The 18,583-nt window shown below is 44.0% G+C and overlaps 2 protein-coding genes across 8 annotated transcripts in view; one reads left to right on the top strand and one right to left on the bottom strand.

Moving 5' to 3' along the window:
- Positions 1-955: 955 nt before the first annotated feature.
- Positions 956-8,207, bottom strand: DYNLT1 (dynein light chain Tctex-type 1). Its single transcript, XM_032485271.1, has 5 exons — positions 8,093-8,207; positions 5,271-5,312; positions 2,164-2,287; positions 1,691-1,768; positions 956-1,399 (listed from the first exon to the last, which is right to left on the bottom strand). Exons 1-5 carry the CDS (start codon positions 8,117-8,119, stop codon positions 1,329-1,331), a joined length of 342 nt encoding a protein of 113 aa, XP_032341162.1. The 5' UTR covers positions 8,120-8,207; the 3' UTR covers positions 956-1,328.
- A 143-nt stretch (positions 8,208-8,350) lies between these two features.
- The window catches only part of SYTL3 (synaptotagmin like 3), a 78,247-nt gene continuing 68,014 nt past the window's right edge, over positions 8,351-18,583 (top strand). For 2 of the 7 annotated variants that reach the window (XM_032485261.1, XM_032485265.1), the window contains exon 1: positions 8,359-8,615. The gene's annotated coding sequence lies outside the window, so the exon portion shown is untranslated. Of the gene's footprint in view, positions 8,616-11,009; positions 11,027-14,976; positions 15,071-16,996; positions 17,019-18,440 lie in introns of those variants that run through there. The other 5 variants (XM_032485266.1, XM_032485262.1, XM_014554485.2 and 2 more) reach the window with 5 other exon arrangements.

An 18,583-nucleotide genomic window follows, 5' to 3' on the forward strand; every position in this document is an offset into this window, starting at 1 on the left:
TCGACCATCCAGGCAGCAAGAGCAGGGCTTTTTTCACTTTTGCACGTGGATGCAAAAGTGAGTTACTGCTGTGTTAACATGACCCATGGACAAGCATAGAAGATGAGGTCACAGACCCACCTCCCCACTCACTGGGATGTGCCTTCTTTAATTGAAGTATGTAGTTGATTTACAATGTAGTTTCTGCTGTACAGCATAGTGATTCAGTTATACATATGTATATATTCTTCTTCATTGTTGGTTATTACAAACGAATATAGTTCCCTGTGTTACACAGGTAGGACCTTGTTTATTTTATATATAGTAGTTTGTATCTGCTAATCCCGAACTCCCAATTTATCTCTCCCACTTTGGTAACTGTAAATTTGTTTTCAATGTCTATGGGTCTGTTTCTGTTTTGTAAGTAAGTTCACTGGTGTCATTTTCTTCGATTCCACATGTAAGTGATATACTTGTATGTTACTTTAAATCAGTCAAGTAACCTCTAGACACCTTTTCTGATGCATAAATAATGGCCTAATTGTTGTGGACACAAAATGAATGATTGTGAAAGCACTTTGTAAGCCCTAAAGTACCAAAAATTTTTTTTTAACTGAAAATTAGAGAACGTGGGAATAGAGGTTATAGTGTTGCAGGTCTGGGTTGAGTGTGTGGGTTAGCGTGCTCCAGCTAACGGAACACAGCCAGCTTGTCCACTTCCCAGCCCTTAAGCTCTGGAAGAGAGGCACTTGAGAGTGAAAGGTACTATGTCCAGGGGCAGAAATCCGACCAGAACACAGCCAAGCAGTCAGGATCTGGTCCCATGGGTGAATTAGCAAATCACTGTATTGGAACGGACCAAAGCTGAATTGTAACTTTTCTTTTCCTGTTTTTTAGTTTTATAGATTCTAAAGCCAGTAACTAAATATGGAGAGTTCATTTGTGACACTATTCAGACTATGAAGAAAACACAAACTTTAAATTGGAATAATTTATTATTCTAACAAAAGTACAAAGTATGGAAAATTAGTGTATTTGAATCATTTCAGAAAGTAGAGAAAGTCCACACTAGCAGATGTCGGCTTTTAGCACCTTTGGAGAGAGATAATCAGAGTTAAGACGAGCGGCAGTCAAGGCTCCGGCCTGCCTCCAGTGAGCCAGTCCTCTGACGTAGCTGTGCTGCTCACAGAACAGTGCAGTTATTTGGTTTTTTCTCTACATTTTGAGAGTGCCCAAAAACACACTTAAAGAGAATGAGAAAGGGGTTCAGTGAATAGATGGCTGGTGGTTAGAAGGTGGAGGAGAAAGGCTGAGACAAAAGGAGAGCGGTCACGGGCTGGGCGAGGCGGTCAGATAGACAGTCCGAAGGCGCTGACGATGCAGTACATGGTCTTGTTCTCCCATCGCACGGTGCAGCTCCCTGCGGGGAAGAGGCGGGCGGGCTGAGAACTGGGAAGAGCGGGGACTTCAGATCTCTCACAGGCTAAGCATTCAAGCACCTACCTCTCTGTGGCAAAGACTGGCCAGTCTCTTCAGTAAAATGTTTTAAAAGGTGACTCTAATTAACATACATTCAAAGACATGAAACATCCAAGCACACACTTCATAAAACACTGCTTTGAATAATCTAGACCTCAGCAAGGTCCAGGCACTGCAGAGCCTCCAGGGAAATGCCCACGACAAGCCGCCACAATAGGAATGAAAACCGTACCGTCAGTAGAGCTGTCCCAGAAGCAGGAACTTGCCGTGTGTAACCCCGCTCCGTTCTTCTGCATGATAACACAGGTCACTTCAATTAAAACAAACTTTTATTAGAGAAATCTACTTGGCAACACAAATTTCTTTTTGTCCACTTTCAGGGTGTACGTGTAGATCACGTGGCTGACATTCATGCTAAAAATGCTAGGGGTAGAATGCCTGGTCCTACGACATTGACATGTCACCACACTTGTTCTAAAAGCACCTGATCTGAAATGCCGCGGAATCCAGCAACGTGCCCTGCGGTGGTTCCAGCAGCCACACGGGCGGTGGTCGTGTGCACAAGACAAGTGACCTGCTCCTACCAGGAGCTTCCTTTGAGGTCAGGCCCTGTGCTGCCACACTGCTGTCTCCTGACACCACACACTCCTCTGACCAGTATTTAAGCACCACCACCAATACAAATGAGAAGCAACATTTCATTACCGATGTATTTGAATGGTTTCCCCAGCTTGGTGAGTTGGCTTAAAGTTTGTTCTACTACATTTGTGGTCCATTGATTCACTTTGCTGTGTTGATAGGCATTGCCACCGATGGCACTTTCTATGGCCTAGAAGACAAAGCACGGACATCCCCGTTAGGAGGACACACCCAAACTCTGACCTTGCAGTGAGGACTGCGGGCGGTACACTTGGCATCGCCCCCAGAACTGCTCCAGCACAATTTGCATACAGTGTAAGGTGCTTTGTAGCTGTGAGGACTCCTTCACAAATACACCTTTTTCAACAGTGCTGTATTTTATTTAAGTTTTATATTCATTTTTGAAACACATAATTATATAGCATCTGTCATTTTTTAAACATTTTGACTATTTAATTTTCACTGTTGTGATTAGTATCTGGAGATAAGCAATGCATTTTCTTCCTACTGAGGCTAGAAAATATTTTCCTTTGCCCAGTCTTTTCTTAAAAGTACAGTAGAAAGAGGAATCTTTATTGGTTGTACAACTAACCATGTACAAATCTATCCGAATAATCTTGTATTTACAAATACTTCCTTTATCTAGCATTTTCTGGGAATATGTTATCACAAAAGTACATTTTTCAGAAAACTAAAGAACTTCTCTACACATTCCAAAACTTATTTTAAGTTGGTGATGATCTTCTTCTTTGTTATGAAGTTCCTTGTCTTCCTTTCTGTGCTGCATTCTGGGGAGGGTTCACACTGTACCACTGTACGCTTCAAGAGTTATTGAGGAATACACGTGGTTCCTTGCCGTACTCCTAGTTCAGTTGGTAGTGACAATATTCCCATTTTATGATTTTCTGGGCCTTTTATGTTGATGCCAGTGTGCCTGCTTCTAAGCAGCTTTCTTCTCTACCCCTTTTCTAACTTGTGCTGAAGCTGGAAAATAGTTTTTAATGATAATTATGACCTAAAATAACAACATTCAGTGAGGGCCATGTTCTGTCCTCAGACATGTAGAAAAAAAGTCCCAGGATCTGAGTTGTACACTATGGTGATAGATTGGGGTCTACAGCTTGGGGCCTGAGCCCAGTGATCTGGGTTTTGAGGAACAAAAAGCTACCTACAGTCACACCCTGATTTTTACCTGTAAAAATTCCTAGTCATCCTGGGACTCTGAGTGGTCTCTGGCTCTCCATCCCCCATTATCACAGCTCCTTCTTCCCCTTCTTTGCCTGTCTCGCCCCCTCCCCAGCTCGGAGCTTACCGTGGGGCTGGGGCACAGGAGCTCCAGGTTCCAAGGGACCAGGGTATGCACTCAGGCTAAACCTCTAACTGGCAACTCTCTCCACACACACTTCGGAATGATTGTTTTTCAGGGAGGGAAGAAAACCCTCCTCTAATTTTGGACCCATCCGAATTTACTATTACCCAACACTTAAAATAGTACAGAATTAATCTATTGCCAGGAGCCAAAAAAAAAAAAAAAAGCTGTTGAGGCTGGTGATCATGTGAAAGTAACACTGCAGTATTACTCCATGCTTCCATGGAGACTTGGAAGGTCTGCTCGCGACTGTACTTGCTGCCTGGGAACCAAGTCAAAGATAATTCAAAACAAGTGAGGCCCGAGGAGATGTCGCAACCAACCAACTCTACTTCTCCCAGGCCTGGTGCAATTCACCCATCCTCCTGCTGTGTTTGCATGAAACACCAGTTTTTGTTTGTTTTGTTTTGAATATTTATTATCATAATTTATTTATTATTTTTAACACCTTTTTTTTGTGGTATGATTCCTGTACAGTAAACTACACATATTTCAGATGTACAATCTGATGGATTTTGATAGATGTATACACCAATGAAACCACCACCACAATCAAGATAGCTAACACTTCCATCACTCTCCCAGAGGTGGAAATTTCAAATTCCCAATTTATCCCTTCCCACCAGAAACACTGTTTTTTGAAAAACAATGAAAAGGAAATGTTACAGACCCTACAAAGCAACTAGAAAATCATGCCTGATGTTGAATACATATGGTAGAACAAAACCACTCTGCTTTTTGATGATATTCACAAAAGTAGGTTGTGGTTCTTTATTACTCTGGCATTAGTCAATAGTTTGTATTAATAATAATCTGCATTAAAGTCAATTCCAAATCACATACATAACCTCAAATGGTACTGTTAACCTTAGATCATCTAAGGGCTATCTTTTAGCCACTGGCTTCACTGTGCTCAGACTTCACTATCTGTGGTCAATGTAGGGATGGGGGGGACTGACTAGGAAAATGTTTCTGGCCACGTTCCTGCCCCAGGCTCCCCCAGCGCTCTGCACTAGTCCAGCCACATCTACCTCGTTCCAGTCCCTCACACACACCAGGCACACTCCGGACCACAGGGCCTTTGCATTTGTCCACTGCCCGGAATGTCTGTCCCCCTCTTTTCACTGAGTTAACACTACTTCTATTTTCTCCAGATTTCAGCTCTGAACTAACTAGCTGGGTTAACCCCTCAAAGCACCATATACTGTGCCAGTTACCATCAGGGAATGCAGGTTTACATTTTTGAGTGTAATTATTTGATAAACGTTGGCCCTCCCCTCCCCTATTCTGTAAACTCCCTGCACGACAGCCTCCTGCATGTCCTCTTGATACATATTTTTGAATGAGTGAACAACAGCCTTTTTTGACTCCTTCTCATCATCTAAGGGAGGCACCATGTTCGATAAAGTGGGTGGTTTAGGAATGTAAGAAAAATAGGCCCCAACTGATCATGGGTCTTGAGTAAATGGAAGTTGTTCAGTTTTTTAATAGTCACTTTTCATTAAGCACTAAGAACATTTATTTGTATACCATGCACCTTTTATGCTAAGAGGTTATAGAATCAAGCCTTAGTAACATTCAGCAATAATGCTAGCAAAATTTCCTGTCTCATTTAAAATATATAATTTACATAATATGGGAGTAATTCTTATCTAGATATTCACTGAAATAAAAACTGTTATTTGAAATGACAAAACACAGGCTCAGTTGAAACAATTCCAAGACAGTATTTAAAACACATTATTTTCACTCATACAAGCCATTAATCAAACACTCCTTTTTTAGGAAGCGTTTCTTCTCTTACCTCTTTTACAATGTTGCTCACTTCATCAACAACAAAAGCGGTCTGTAAGGAAGAAAAGTAGTTCAGCTTGATTGATCTAAAAGATCCTTTTCCACTGCATTGATCAATGCAAATTTAGGTAATGAACATAATTTAGAAATTAAGACCTTTGAAATAATCTAACCAGGCTGTTCATTTTACTGAGGAAAACATTACAAAGAGACTCAAAAACATTAAAGCAGCTCTGAGGACCACAGAGCTAGTGAGAGGCAGTCAGGAGACTTAGAATACATATATATAATTTAAATGGTTTTTGTTTTGTTTTAATCATTCCATGACCCCAAAGACTGACTTCACTTTAAACTAAAATTCAATCCCTCTGTCCATTTCAACTGGCTGCTAGGATCACTGATACAGAAGTTTAATGAGTTACTTGACTTTTGCATAAATTACTTTCTTTCCCTGATGTAAACTGATCAGGAAGCTTGAAACTTAAGATGTTTGGGTTTTTTGTTTGTTTGTTTTTAACCACTATTAGTAGTAAAATTCACAATGATTTTACTATTTGCTGTTAATATTTTCCTTCTCAGTGCTGTCCTACTTGAGGGCCACACAACCAAAGGCCAGCACAGCAGTTTCGCACCAGCGCGTCAAGATGAGTTGGACTGCCAGCAGAAATCTGGTGCCAAGAGTTTATAAACAGTTTTTTTTTCCTTTCTTTTTACATATGGTACATCTGAGTGGGTACAAGGTACCTGGAGTCGTGGGAACTTCCTTTCCTGAGCTCTGGAAATGCCTTTCAAGGGGCAGCCCCAGGCCCTCAGTCAATGTGCATCCAGGTAGAATACAGGCAGAGAGCCCCACTTCTGGTGGGGGTTTTCCTTCCTGCTGGGCTGCTGAACACTGTGGCCTGGTTCTAGCCATGCCCCTTTCTTTCCAGGAGGAGCAAGAGCTGACTGCCTGAAGCCCCCTCGCTTGCTATACTCAGAAGTCATACTTGGGAGACAAAGCCAGCATACCAAGTTAATGAAAATTAGCATTATCTTAAAGAAATTGCATTATTTCTTGAAGTTTAAAGGATCCTCCCAAGAGGCTTCAGTGATCCTAAACTATACAGGAAAGCCCCTATAACTTTCCATGTGGTTAAAACATGGAAAAGGGGTGAGGGGCATTCCTATAGACAAAAGTGGAAAGTACGGCAGCGGTACAGAATCCACTGGGCAGTTTCAGCTTCTACAGGAAAGATGAGCAATGAGCCGAGAGTACAGTTACAAAGATCCAGGCATCTACCTGAAGTCAGAGGACGCAGAGGCTGTTAGGAGGAGTGGCGTGAACTAGCAAATACCTAAGGCAGGACTACTAGAAAGGTAATCATGGTCTCAGTCTCCCAGGGCTTTATCTTGTGTAAAACACCGATCACTCTGTTCAGCCCCTTCATTTCTCAGATACTCAACTGAGATCTGGAATAATGAAGTCACTTAGCCACCTCATTGGTCAGAGCCAGAATTAGAATGCAGAGTATTAAAATGCCGGTGTTAAGGGCTTCCTCTACATTGCCATTTCCTTTCTTAAAGTTTTATTCAATATTCCTAAAATACAAGCCATTTTCCAATATTATATTCGTTTACAGGGAAAAGCTTTTCCTTAGCTAGTTGCTCCGGAACCATGGTTTCTCCTAATTATTCACTTGGTTGCTACCAGTATTCAAACACTGATGCCACTGCCAAAGAAAGTCTGTGCTAGTTAGGAAATTAGATTAAAAATGAAACTCTAAGATCAATTCTTAAGCTATACATATATGTGTATATATGTATATTATATATATATATATTTCCCCCCTGCAAAACATTCCTGCTTAAACTAAATTTCAAAAATAGTAAAATATCAAACCTTATCAAATGATCTACGGCTTTTATTTCTTACAGGCTGCATAATACCTAGGACTGAATTTGTATTTCAACAACAAGTATTTATTTAGCAAGAAGAAAATGGGCAACTATCCTGCAGGACCCATCAACTATATTCCCTGAATGCTCGTAAGCTTGAAGGAAAGCCATTTAGCAGCACTGTTACCATGAATGTATTCCGCTTGAGGCAATAAGAGATTATTTTTTTCCTCCACAAATAGGAGCTATCTTACTGACATCTCAAACTCAACTGAAATGTAAGTGATGGGGCCTTGGTGGGAGTGAACACAGTGCTGGAGAACAGGTGTGGGATCCAAGACAAAGGCAGGTTCTCCTACCGTACACTTCTGCACTTTGCCCACAGCCTGAGCATCAAACCCGTGACTGAAGGGACTTGAGATGTAACTGTACGTGTGGGTCCCGCATGCATGTCACTCGAGAGTCGCGTGAAGGTATCTACCAGCAGACGCACGAGCGGCCTTGAGTCTCCCCAACCCAAGGCGGGGTCTGCACCGCGGAATAAAGGGAGCGAGTGACGGCGCTCCGCCGGGGTCGGGGGCGCCGCTGGCCGGGGGCCCCGGGGGCGCGAGAGGGCGCGGCTGGGGGTGCTCCCGCCCGGGACCCCGGAAGATCGCGTCCCAGGGCTGCGGAGCCGCCTCCTGGAGGAACCAGGGGCGGGCACTGCCGCGCAGGGAGACCCCTGCACGCCCCGCCCCCGAGCCCCGCCCCGGGCAGGGCGACGACGCCCTGAGCCGGCCGGGCTGGGGGTCACCGCGAAGCGCCTGGCAGGGAGCGGGTGCCGTCAGCCTGCGCCGGGGACGGCCGCCGCCCTCGGCCGGACGCGGCTCGGGTGCCTGCACACGCCCCTGGCTGCCGCCGCCCACCGCACCCGGAACTCCTGGCCTCCACCCTTCCCGTCGCCGACCCGGCAGTTACCTCCTCGGTAGCCTGGTAGTCTTCCATCTTTCCTCCTGCGCGTCGCCGCCGCCTCCCTGAGTAGAGCCCACTGCGCAGGCGCACTCAGACCCCGCCTCTCGTGCGCGAGGCGGGCCCCGCCCCCCCAGGGCCCCGCCCACCCCCTCTAGGGCACCGCCCTTCCCTTGAAGGCGGTGCTGCCCGGGCGGGTCCCGGCGGGACCGCGGGATTAACTCCTCCCTTTTCGGTCTCCCGGGCGGAAAGTTCCGGCGGGAACCCGCCTGGGTGTCCCGGCAGCTCACGAGACAGCAGCAACTAAAACAAAACAAATGGACAAAGCGAGTCCGGGAGAGAAAGGGTCGTCTATGGCCCCTCCCTCCAGTTTGTACTGTGCGGATTAATTTGAACATTCAAGCGGGTTTGGACACCTAGTAACAAATTGTAAAGAGATTTCTGAACCTGATGGGCAGTCTGAGATATTTGCAGTTCTTTGGGGATCCAGGATTAGGAAACTTTAGCTCTGAACGAAACGTTTCTTATGGAGGTAAGTTTTCCATATAAATGAAATTTTATTTTTCCTTCAAGCACCATTAAAAAACTCATTTTGGATGGAAAATTTTGTAAAATGCTGCACACTTCCTGGCTACCTTAACCAGAATGCCATAGACTTAACTTGTCCACAAGGGTTTTTATAAAATTAGTAATTGCACTGGTCTCTGGTACAGCGCTCTCCAAGAAGGGCAGAGTTAAGTGTGCTGCCTGTATGTGATCTGAGTCTAAGACCTTTGACTTTGTGAGCTACTTTTTCTGGTTTTACCACGCCCACGAAGTAAGCTTTGTTACTTATTACCTCTCCAAAACCTAGCAGGTAAAATCCACTTCCCATCCTCCCAAGATGGGCTGACCATAGGATCCCCAGATACGGTAGAAATAAACTGCAGAGACCGCATTCAGTCTATCCGCAGCCCTTGCTTCTACCGTATAGAAACTAAGTTCCATGCTGGAAGAATCCGTTTTATTCGCTAGTTTATCTCCTGCCTCTTCAGTTGTACATGGCACCTAGTAAGTGCACAGTTAAAAATTACTGAATGATTGAATGATTTCCCCACATATTATTTCTGCCTCATACTCTGTTGCAGAGAACTGGGAGTAGAGGGAGATGCAATCGCCTGCCCCCTTGTGGGAAGGAAGAGGGGCAGAGGAACACAGGGTGAAAGACACAGGGCTGCCCTGCCCTGGACACCTGACCTGAGCAGGGGGACCTGCTGAGTGGGGACAGGCTGCTCTCCCACACCTGGTTTCTGCTCCTCAGATTCTAAACTCTCTTTACCTTTTGAGTTTGGGTGTATTTATTTTTTAAATTTCTTCCTTAATGGAGATACTGGGGATTGAACCCAGGATCTGGTGCATGCTAAGCACATGCTCTACTTCTGACCAGTATCCCCCCTTTACCTTTTGAGTTTTGTTCCCTTCCTAGTGTTTCAGCCTTGAGCTTCAGTCTACATGTGATTCTATGTCTGGCATTTCTGTTTCATCTTCCTGACATTCCCAACTTCACCTGAAAATCCCATTTTAGGTGTTCTCGGTCACTTGACCCTGCCTGCCCGGTTCCAGGCCCTCAGTGACACCACACTCCAAGCCAAGCAGGGGCCTTCTCATTCTCTTCTCATTTTCTTCTGCTCCCCTGTGGTGGCCCTGGAGGCCCACTAGCTAGGCATCTTAGAATTACGTGCAAAGCAAGAGTGAACAGGTTCTGAGTGGACACCTGGAATTGAAGACTGTGAGGTTTGGGACATCTTTTCTAAATTGCTTCAGCCTTTAAGGAATATCGTAATTCAAATGAGTGTCCTGAATGGCTGCTGGGATAGTGCGTTAGTAATGCTTAGACCTTAAATTATATTGTGACTGAAAATCACCAGCATGTGTGTAAATCAACAGAAAACATGTAAATGTAAATTTAAAAAAATTTTTACGTAACTTTGTCTACATTGGGTATCACTCTCCAATTTTAACTATCAAATGATCATGATACATGTCATTTTGACTCTGCCCCAGAAGTGGATGAATTGGTCTGTTTATCTTCAGAACAATTTGTTCCTTACTCAGTGTGCATATGGTGAGCACTCACTTTGCAGCAGCCTCTGAGCTGGAGCAGAGGCTACAAAGTTGACTAAGATATGGTCTCTATGAAAAAATTTGAAAAGCAAATTTCAGTCAGTGGGAGGATTTGAATTCTCTAGGCTCAGTGATGCTGCAGTGCTTGTTAAAATGCAGTGCTGTGGTCTTGTATTCTGCCGAATTGATGTATGCCCTGGAGGGCTAAGGAACTTAAATCACTAGGACGTTTGGCAGTTCACTAACTGCCATTCCAGCATCTCCGCTCTGCCAAGAATGACTGCCCCTCAGCAGTCCTGGGGTATACGCACACCGACTCAGAACTGCTCACGACTCTCCAGGATTCAACCAGATTTTGGAATAATGTTTCGTTTCTGTGTAGCGAGTCAGTGGAGTGGATCTTGGGTTTGTTTTTCAATTTGGGTCTTACCTGTAGCTTGGCAGGTGTTGGGTGCTTACTTTCTTCGAGTTGAGTCTCTTAAATACACTCTTTAGAAATGGGATTGGTGTTGTCAATGCCTTTATTTAGCAAATGTGGGCCTCATAATTGTAGCCTTGTCGCCTCCACAAATGATATCCCCAGCCCCAGTGGGGTCTGCCAGTGCTGGCCGTGCTCTGTAGCTCTTTACCCCCTAAATCCAGCCCCGTGGATGCTCGAGTTTTCCTTCCTTTCCCTGTGCTTAGGAGTGTGTTGCTGAGTTGTACCATGGAGACATGCTAAGCTGACAATAATAATGATGATACGGTGATGAAGATGGCAGTTGCAAAACACTCAAGTCCGAGAAATTTAATCTCGTAATGGAAAAGAAAATAAACTGTGGCTGACACATATCTAAAGTGGTAAGAAATTACATGCTCAGGAGATTAGCTAAGAAATGCCTATATTTAAGTCTGCTGTCAGCTGGGACGCACAGGCACAGTGGGGCTGAAATACGTCTGTACCAACTGGAAATGGCTATTACTCTGAGCCCTTTAGGTCCCTCTTCTTCCCAATCCTGGTTCCCCCACCCCTTCCCTGGAGCCTCATCCCCAAGATCCAACAACTAAAGGATAACTCAGGGCACAGCAGGGGCATTTCTTCTGATTGGTTGGTTTTCATGCTGTGGTAGTGATTAAATGGTTTATCAGTTCTGTTTCTATGAAAAAGACGCACACCCTACATCAGTCAGCATAGGCTAGGTTAGTTGCTGAAACAAATGACGCTAGACTCTTGGTGGTTGACGACAACAAAGGTGTATGTGTTGCTACATGACCATTGAGGGTCCGCTATGGCTCTGCCCCATGTCTTCTCCACACAGGGACCAGGTTGGTGGAGCATCTTGACTCTGAAGACTTTGAGGGAGAGGGAAGGGCTGGGGGATGGTGGCCCGGGTCCTGGTTAGGAAGGTGCTGCTACCAGTAACACAGATATAGAAACAGAAAGAAAACTTGTAAAGAGTAACACCCTGACAACAAGTGCTTTTTTCTAGCAGTACTGTTAACATTTTGTAAGTTTGACAGTATTTGTTGTTGGGTTTTTATTTGGTTTTAGTTGTGTGCTTTTAATTTACCGAAATTAGTAGCTGCAGCTTACCAACTGCACCAACGTTCTCGATTCTAGGGGCCCAGCTTTAGTCATTTGCACATGCTTCTGAATAAAACAAAGCAAAAAAACCAAAGCTATACTTTTGATCTATAATAGCTCAATAACTTTGTCAAGGAAAGCTCTGATATAGGCAGTGATGGTTTTTGGAAGGGTGTGGCAATTTTAAATTTATGTTGTCTGTGATGTTCCAATAAAGTGATATCTACATCCATGTGATGAAAAAAACAAACAAAAAAATGTGCTCACATTTCATTGTCCAGAGCAAGTCTTGGCCAGCCCCAGTTTACAGGGCAGGGACATTTCCTGGAGAAGAATGCCACAACCTGCCACACACAGCTTTCTGAAGGTTTCCCCTGGTAATTTATCTTGTTCACTCTCTCTTTGCCTGACTCCTGCCCCCTCAGCAACTTGGCCACTTTCCTCTTCCACTGCTACTCTGCTCTAACCCCCAGGCCAGCCCTGGGTCACCTCACTTCAATTTCAGCTGTGATCTAATTTATGCCTGCTCAATTTCAACACCCAGGCATCTTTGCCAACTCTTCCCTGCTGTCGCCACTGTAGCCTGGGGCCTTAGGTCACTGGTCTCCAAACTTCTTTAATTACGCCCTTCTGGCAGGAACCATTTTTGTGCAGGTGTCCCAAAGGTATGTTTGTTTCAACTATGACGTATTAAACTATGAACCCATTATTAAATAGTAATAAAGTTTAGGTTTTAGCTTTTTAAAAAATAAATGTAGATAGAAGTTCTAATGCTAGCATGCCCTACTGTTATGGGCTGAATTGTGTCTCTCTCCATATTTATATGTTGAAACCCTAACCCCCTTGGACTTCAGAATGTGACATTCTCTATTTGGAAATAGGGTGTGTTTGGAGACAGGGTCTTTAAATAGGTGGTTAGGTTAAAATGAGGTCATTAAGGTGATCCTGATCCAATACAGCTGATGTTCTTATAAGAAGAAGAGATTAGGGCACAGACAGGCGCAGAGAAATCATGGGAAGACACAGAGGTAAGACAGCTGCCTACGGGCCAAGGGGCAAGCCTCCAGAGAAAACCAGTCCTAGAAACACCTTGCTCTTGAACTTCTCGGCTCTGGAATTGCGAGAGCACACACTTCTGTTGTTTAAGCCACACAGTCTATGACATTTCGTATTTGTTGTAGTAGCCGTAGCAAAGTCGTACCTGCTTTGGAAATGATCCTTCTGGCACACCCTCATCTGAAAACATTTTCCTCCAAATATCCCTAAGTGGAGTCACTGAGTATCTTATGCTACAAAACAGTAAGGCTACTGCTAAATTGACAGCAGTTACCATTTATTAAGGATCTTCTTAGGCCGAGGGTCCTCTACCACGATCACCCTGGCCTGACGAAAAAGGTGCACAATCAATGTTTGTGAGTGAGTTGAGTGAACTGTAACGTAAGAGGGAACCCTCGGAGAGGCCAAGTGCTTTGCTCAGGGCGACTCAGGTCTGTCTCACCCCAAAGCCTGCCCTCTTAATTCACTCTTCCCACTTGTCATTTTAACCCTCCCGCCCACGCCTGCTCCGCACCTGGTAGAGTTCCCCATCCCCTGAGTCATCATCCTCAGGTCACGGAGGAATGAGATTTCAGAACCAAAGAGCCAAAGGGATGATCAAAGTGAATGTCATTTACAGCCAAGGAAACTGAGGCCCAGGAATATTCTGAGAGATCTAGTGACTCCCAAGGCCACACAGGGCACCTTAATCTTGGTCAACAGCTGACTTGCCTGAATCATAGTCTCTCAATTAGAGTTCATACTAGTTCACCATCACGAGTGAGTCTGAGGGCCTCAAAAGAGCCCTTTGGGGGGGGCGTATAGCTCAAGTGGTAGAGTGCATGCTTAGCATGCAGGAGGTCCTGGGTTCAATCCCCAGTACCTTCTCTAAAAGTAAACAAATAAATAAACCTAATTACCTCCTCTCCCCCCCAAAAAAGAGCCCATTAAATAGCTGACAAAGGACTCTTATCCTGAATATATAAAAAACCTCTACAGATCAATAACAGAAAGATAACCCAATAGCAAAACAGACAAAAGATGTCAACAAGTCCTACATCAAAGTAGATATCCAAATGACCAATAAACATATAAAATGATGCCGAATTGCTCAGCTACTCTATACATCAGGGAAATGAAAATTAAAACCATAATATGATACCACCACGTACCCACCGGAATGGATAAAGTAAGAAAGGCAGATAAAATCAAGGGTTGGGGAGGACAAGGAGCCCCCAGAACTTGTTGGTGGGATGTAAATCGTTCAACAGCTTTGGGAAACGGTTTGGCAGCATCTGCTAGTGTTGAAGATACACCTAACCTGTGACCAGCAGTTCCACTCCCAGGCACGGAACCAGCAGAAACCTGTGCAGATATTCACAAAAGAGACTATATGAGGAAGTTTGTAGCAACACTATTCATAGTAGCCAACCATCATAAATAACACAAAGGCTCGTTATCAGTATGATAAACAAACACATTTTTATTTATTCATACAATGAAATAAGACAGCAATGAGAATGAACAAACTGTAACTCCATGCAGTAGTGGGCATAAATCTCATAAACATGCTGAACAAAAGAAGCCAGGCACAAAAGAGTTAACATTGTATGATTCCATTTACAAAATGTGCAAAATCAGGAGACCTAATGACCGACATTAGAGGCCAGGATAATCGTTCTCTTTGGGGTGAAGGCATTGACTGGAAGGCGTGCGAGGGGCCCCTGGTTTGCTGCCTAAGTTTTGTTTCCGGGTAGGGAGGTGCTCACTTTGGGGAAATTTATCAATCTGTGCTTGTGGTTTGTGTCATACTCCATATGTAGGCTGTACTTCAGTGAAATGTACCCCAAAAGAGTCCAGGTCAGTCTTCCTATAAATCGATTCTTGAGTTAGCAGCTGTTCTTTGAGACTCAGTTAGTCATTTACACTTGAGGTCAGTGAGAAAGCCCTTGCAAATGTGGGAACATTTGAATATCTGAAGCCTCTGGTCTCTTGGGGTTTCCTTGTCAGGGTGAAACAGTGCAGTAGCGTCGGTTTGGTCTTTCTAAAGAGAAGACCTCTAAAAACGCAAACTGTTGGCAGACCAGAGCTCCTGGGTGTGGTTTCGGGTGGCTTGCCCCCCCACCTCGCCCCGGTCCTTGATGATGTGGGGTACTAGTCACAGAGGCACACAGGGCCCACCCACCCGACAGGAAGAAAAGAGAAAGACGTCAGTTGTTCTAACATGAAGAAAAGTTGACTTCCTTCTCCAGAACGAGCTCTCCTCTCTTGAAGCTGAGGCACAGGTAGGCTGAGCATCCACGTCTAGCCGTTCTGGCAGGTTGTCTTGAGGGTGGGGTGGGTAGAGATTACAGTTACTATAACTTCTCTTAAACTAATAACTTTGAAAAGGTGGGAAATAAGAGCAATGATACATTAGACAAAGGATGGCTTGTAATTTTATTGAATAGCATACATTTTAAGTGTAGGGTAAGAATGATTTACATGGAATGAAGGAAGTACTTTAGAGTTAGTTAAAAAACCAAACCAAGCCAAAAAAACACTATCCAAAAGTGATAATGGTGTGAATTTTTTCTAAGGCGGTGGTGAGTGTTGTTTGATTTCTTTTTTGGTTTGTAAATTCTTATACGCACAGTTTATTTCTGTTTTGCTCTGAATCTGCTTTACAGATTCAGATTTTTTTGATCAGCCATAGTCTCGAGTTTGGAGGTAGAACATAAATGCGATTTAAAAATTTTTTAAATTAAGTTAGCTAGGGTCTAATTTAAATTTCTTTCAATTTAGCCTCCTTAACTCCCTAACAAAATTTCATGACAAGAGAAGAGGTTATGAGAAGAAAATGCAAATTAGAGATTAAGGATCTACTAAGAAGTTAGAATTGGTATAGAGAAAGACTTTTTTAATATGTATTTTTATTGAAGTATCATCAGTTTATGATGTTGTGTCAATTTAGAGAAAGATTATTTAGCCAGGATAGTGGAAGATTCTAACTTCTTAACTTTTCTGCCTAAACGAAGCTTAAGGCTTTGGAGTTAATCAGGCCCAGTTTAGAGTGTGACTTTAGGTAAATTACTTAATTGTTCCAAGCCTCACTCTCCTCATCTGTAAAATGGGTGTCCTTACTTCACCATGCTGTAATGAGGACTGAGGTAATATGTGCAGAGTCCATGTCAAACTGGCCCAGAGTAAGTGCTAAATAAACAGTAACAGTTGGTACAACAAAAAGTATAGCAACAATTATGTGTAGTACCATATATATAAAACAATATATTAATTCTCATTTCTTTACCCTTCCATGAGAAAAGGTCAAGTTTAAACCTGAAAAATCATGGATTTCTATTTTACTTTAACTTTGATTGTAAAAAGGCATTTTGGGGTTTTTTTTGGTGGCGAGATATCTACCTGAATGAGAAAGAATAATTGGAATCTACAATTTCAGGGATCTTTCTGGAAGAAGCACTCTTTTGACCTTCTATCTTGGGTTAAGTGTCAAGTTTTCTAGACTTAAGCCCACATACACGCAACGTCACATATTAAGGACAGAATTTTGAGGGACCTGAAGCTTGTACGACATCTGGAGACTTCTTTAAGAAAGTAATCAAAAACCAGGTATGGGTCAATCATGTGAGGGGTCCCAAAGCCGGAGTACACTGGCATCCCAGGAAATTCACCTCTGGTTCAATGACCAGACAAATAAGTTGTAAAAGTTCATGTCTACTTCCGTGTCACATTTCCTGATGGACACACAGGCAAGTTATCTCACCTTAGCGAGAAGGAATCAGCCAAACCTGTGGGTATGCGCCTGCCTTGAGCTGGGACCACAGAGACAAGAGCCATCCTTGGTTTGCCTCCTTCCTTAGGTGGATGGGCTGGTGGTCCTCGTGGCTGTTCCAGGCGTCCATATGGAAGGTAACGGAGCAAAAAAAGAGGTGACCTTTTCAAGTAGAGCTTCAAGGTCCGTGTAGTCACTCAGCTTTTCCCCTGTGTTCTAGGCAGAAAGCATTTTGGCTGCACCCTGAAAAAACCTGCAGTTTCTCAAGGAAATGGCTGTGGTAAAACAGCACAGCAGCGGGGGATGCTCTGAAGCGACCTGGGCTGTGAGCGTTGCTAGGCTGTGGCTTTCAGCCTCCAGCACGCTCCGTCATCTGCCTCGAAAGTCTGGGCGGCGGCGACAGTCCTGTCCACACACACGCACATCCTGCGATCTGCTGCATTGCCTCTCATCACAGACAGGTGGTGAAGCAGTTAGTCCTTTGATCTGATGACCAGCTGCTGAGATGAGAGATAATTAGATGAAAGGATGAGAGGACTCCGCCTGCAGATAAAGAGCGTCTCCTTTCCTGTCCTTTTCTCGCCCTCCATTTCATGTTTCTTGGACTTTTTTCTTCCTGGTCAGATCTAGAAAGCCACAGTCAATCTTTGCAGTTAGGCTAGGAGAGCAAGCAAGTGTTGTTTCGAAATTCCAGCACAAGATTGAATATTTTCATTCCCCTGGCAGAGTGGTCCCACATATTTTTCCCCTGCCCCCTGCTTTCTCCGTATGGAGTGAATCATTCTCCTCTGTAGGTGCTTGTGTTTTTAAACTCATCCTACCGTGTTGTAATTTATTTGTTCGCATGTCCATTTTCTGGCTAGAATGTGAACTTTTTGAATGCAGAGATTGGCTCCCATTTATTTTATGTCCTCAATACCTGGCACATACTTGGCACACAGAAGGCCAATGAAATTGGTACCGTGAGTCAATGCTCTAACCACCACAACCAAACTGTGTTTGTCTGGATGCAGAGTTCCACTGGCATACAGCATGGCTGGATGCAGACAAAATGGAAATACATGGATTGAAGCTCTGTGCTGGGTTTAGGACGGGACCCCCACCCCTGCTGCCTGCGTCCCTGCTGGTCCCAGAGAGATGGCTTGGAGTCCTGCTTTGGGGCCTGCCTGAAGGGGAAGGCAGAGAGCAGAGGGGACTAGTTCTGAGTCCTACTGGCTTTGATCCAGCTGTTGCTCTAGGGCTGGACCCAGATGATTCTGCAGTTGGGGTTTGATCCCATATTGTCCAACACCCAGACCAATACTGAGATGGAACACTTTGCTGTGGAATGCTTCTCTAAGTGGGAGACTTCTTCCTTCTGAGTGATGCTATGGTGTAGGTTTTATTTATTTTTTTAATTGTTAAATGAAATTAGACGGGGTAGGTGGGATGTGGTAAAACAAAGGCAGTCACTGGTACAAAATCACAAAAATGCAATCGAAGAGAGGTAGGGTAGTTCCATGTGGGTGAGGACAGAGCCTGAGTCCAGTGCTTGGGACAAACTAAAGATAATTTAAGAATTTGTTGGTTGTATAAGAGAGTGACTAAGTGTCATCACAGAAAAATGAATCTAGATTTCATTATTCAAGCTTTGAAATTGTGAATTTCTGCATGAGATCATTAAGACAAAATACTTTTGAGTGTGCTCCTCGAATTCTGAAACGACTTAGATTTCTCTATGCTTTCCAGATTTCTGAAGGCTGGAGCTTTCTGGAGCGAGGGCTTGCTCACCTGACTAACCTCACTTCTGACTCTGCTTGAATTCATACTTCCTGCTTTGGCAAGTAAACCCGCATGTCGCAATATTCAGGTTTCTCAATTCCAGCCAGACATGAAGGATCTGTTTGCTGGGTGATAAGGAAACACTAAGATCCGATGTCACCACTAGAAAGGACACTTGAATACCAGCTGGAAAGAAGTCGGAGTCATGATAGAGAAATGTACAAAGGACAAAGGGGTTATAATGAAGGAGCAATTCACTTTGATC

This window comes from Camelus ferus, chromosome 8 (assembly GCF_009834535.1).
Source record: "Camelus ferus isolate YT-003-E chromosome 8, BCGSAC_Cfer_1.0, whole genome shotgun sequence".
NCBI classification, from domain to species: Eukaryota; Metazoa; Chordata; class Mammalia; order Artiodactyla; family Camelidae; genus Camelus; species Camelus ferus.

Coding starts and splice junctions, on each gene's coding strand:
- DYNLT1 (XM_032485271.1), bottom strand. CDS start 8,119: ATGGAAGACTACCAGGCTACCGAGGAG. Junction 5,313..8,092: donor ACTACCAGGCTACCGAGGAG/GTAACTGCCGGG, acceptor TCTTCCTTACAG/ACCGCTTTTGTTGTTGATGA. Junction 2,288..5,270: donor TGAGCAACATTGTAAAAGAG/GTAAGAGAAGAA, acceptor TTTGTCTTCTAG/GCCATAGAAAGTGCCATCGG.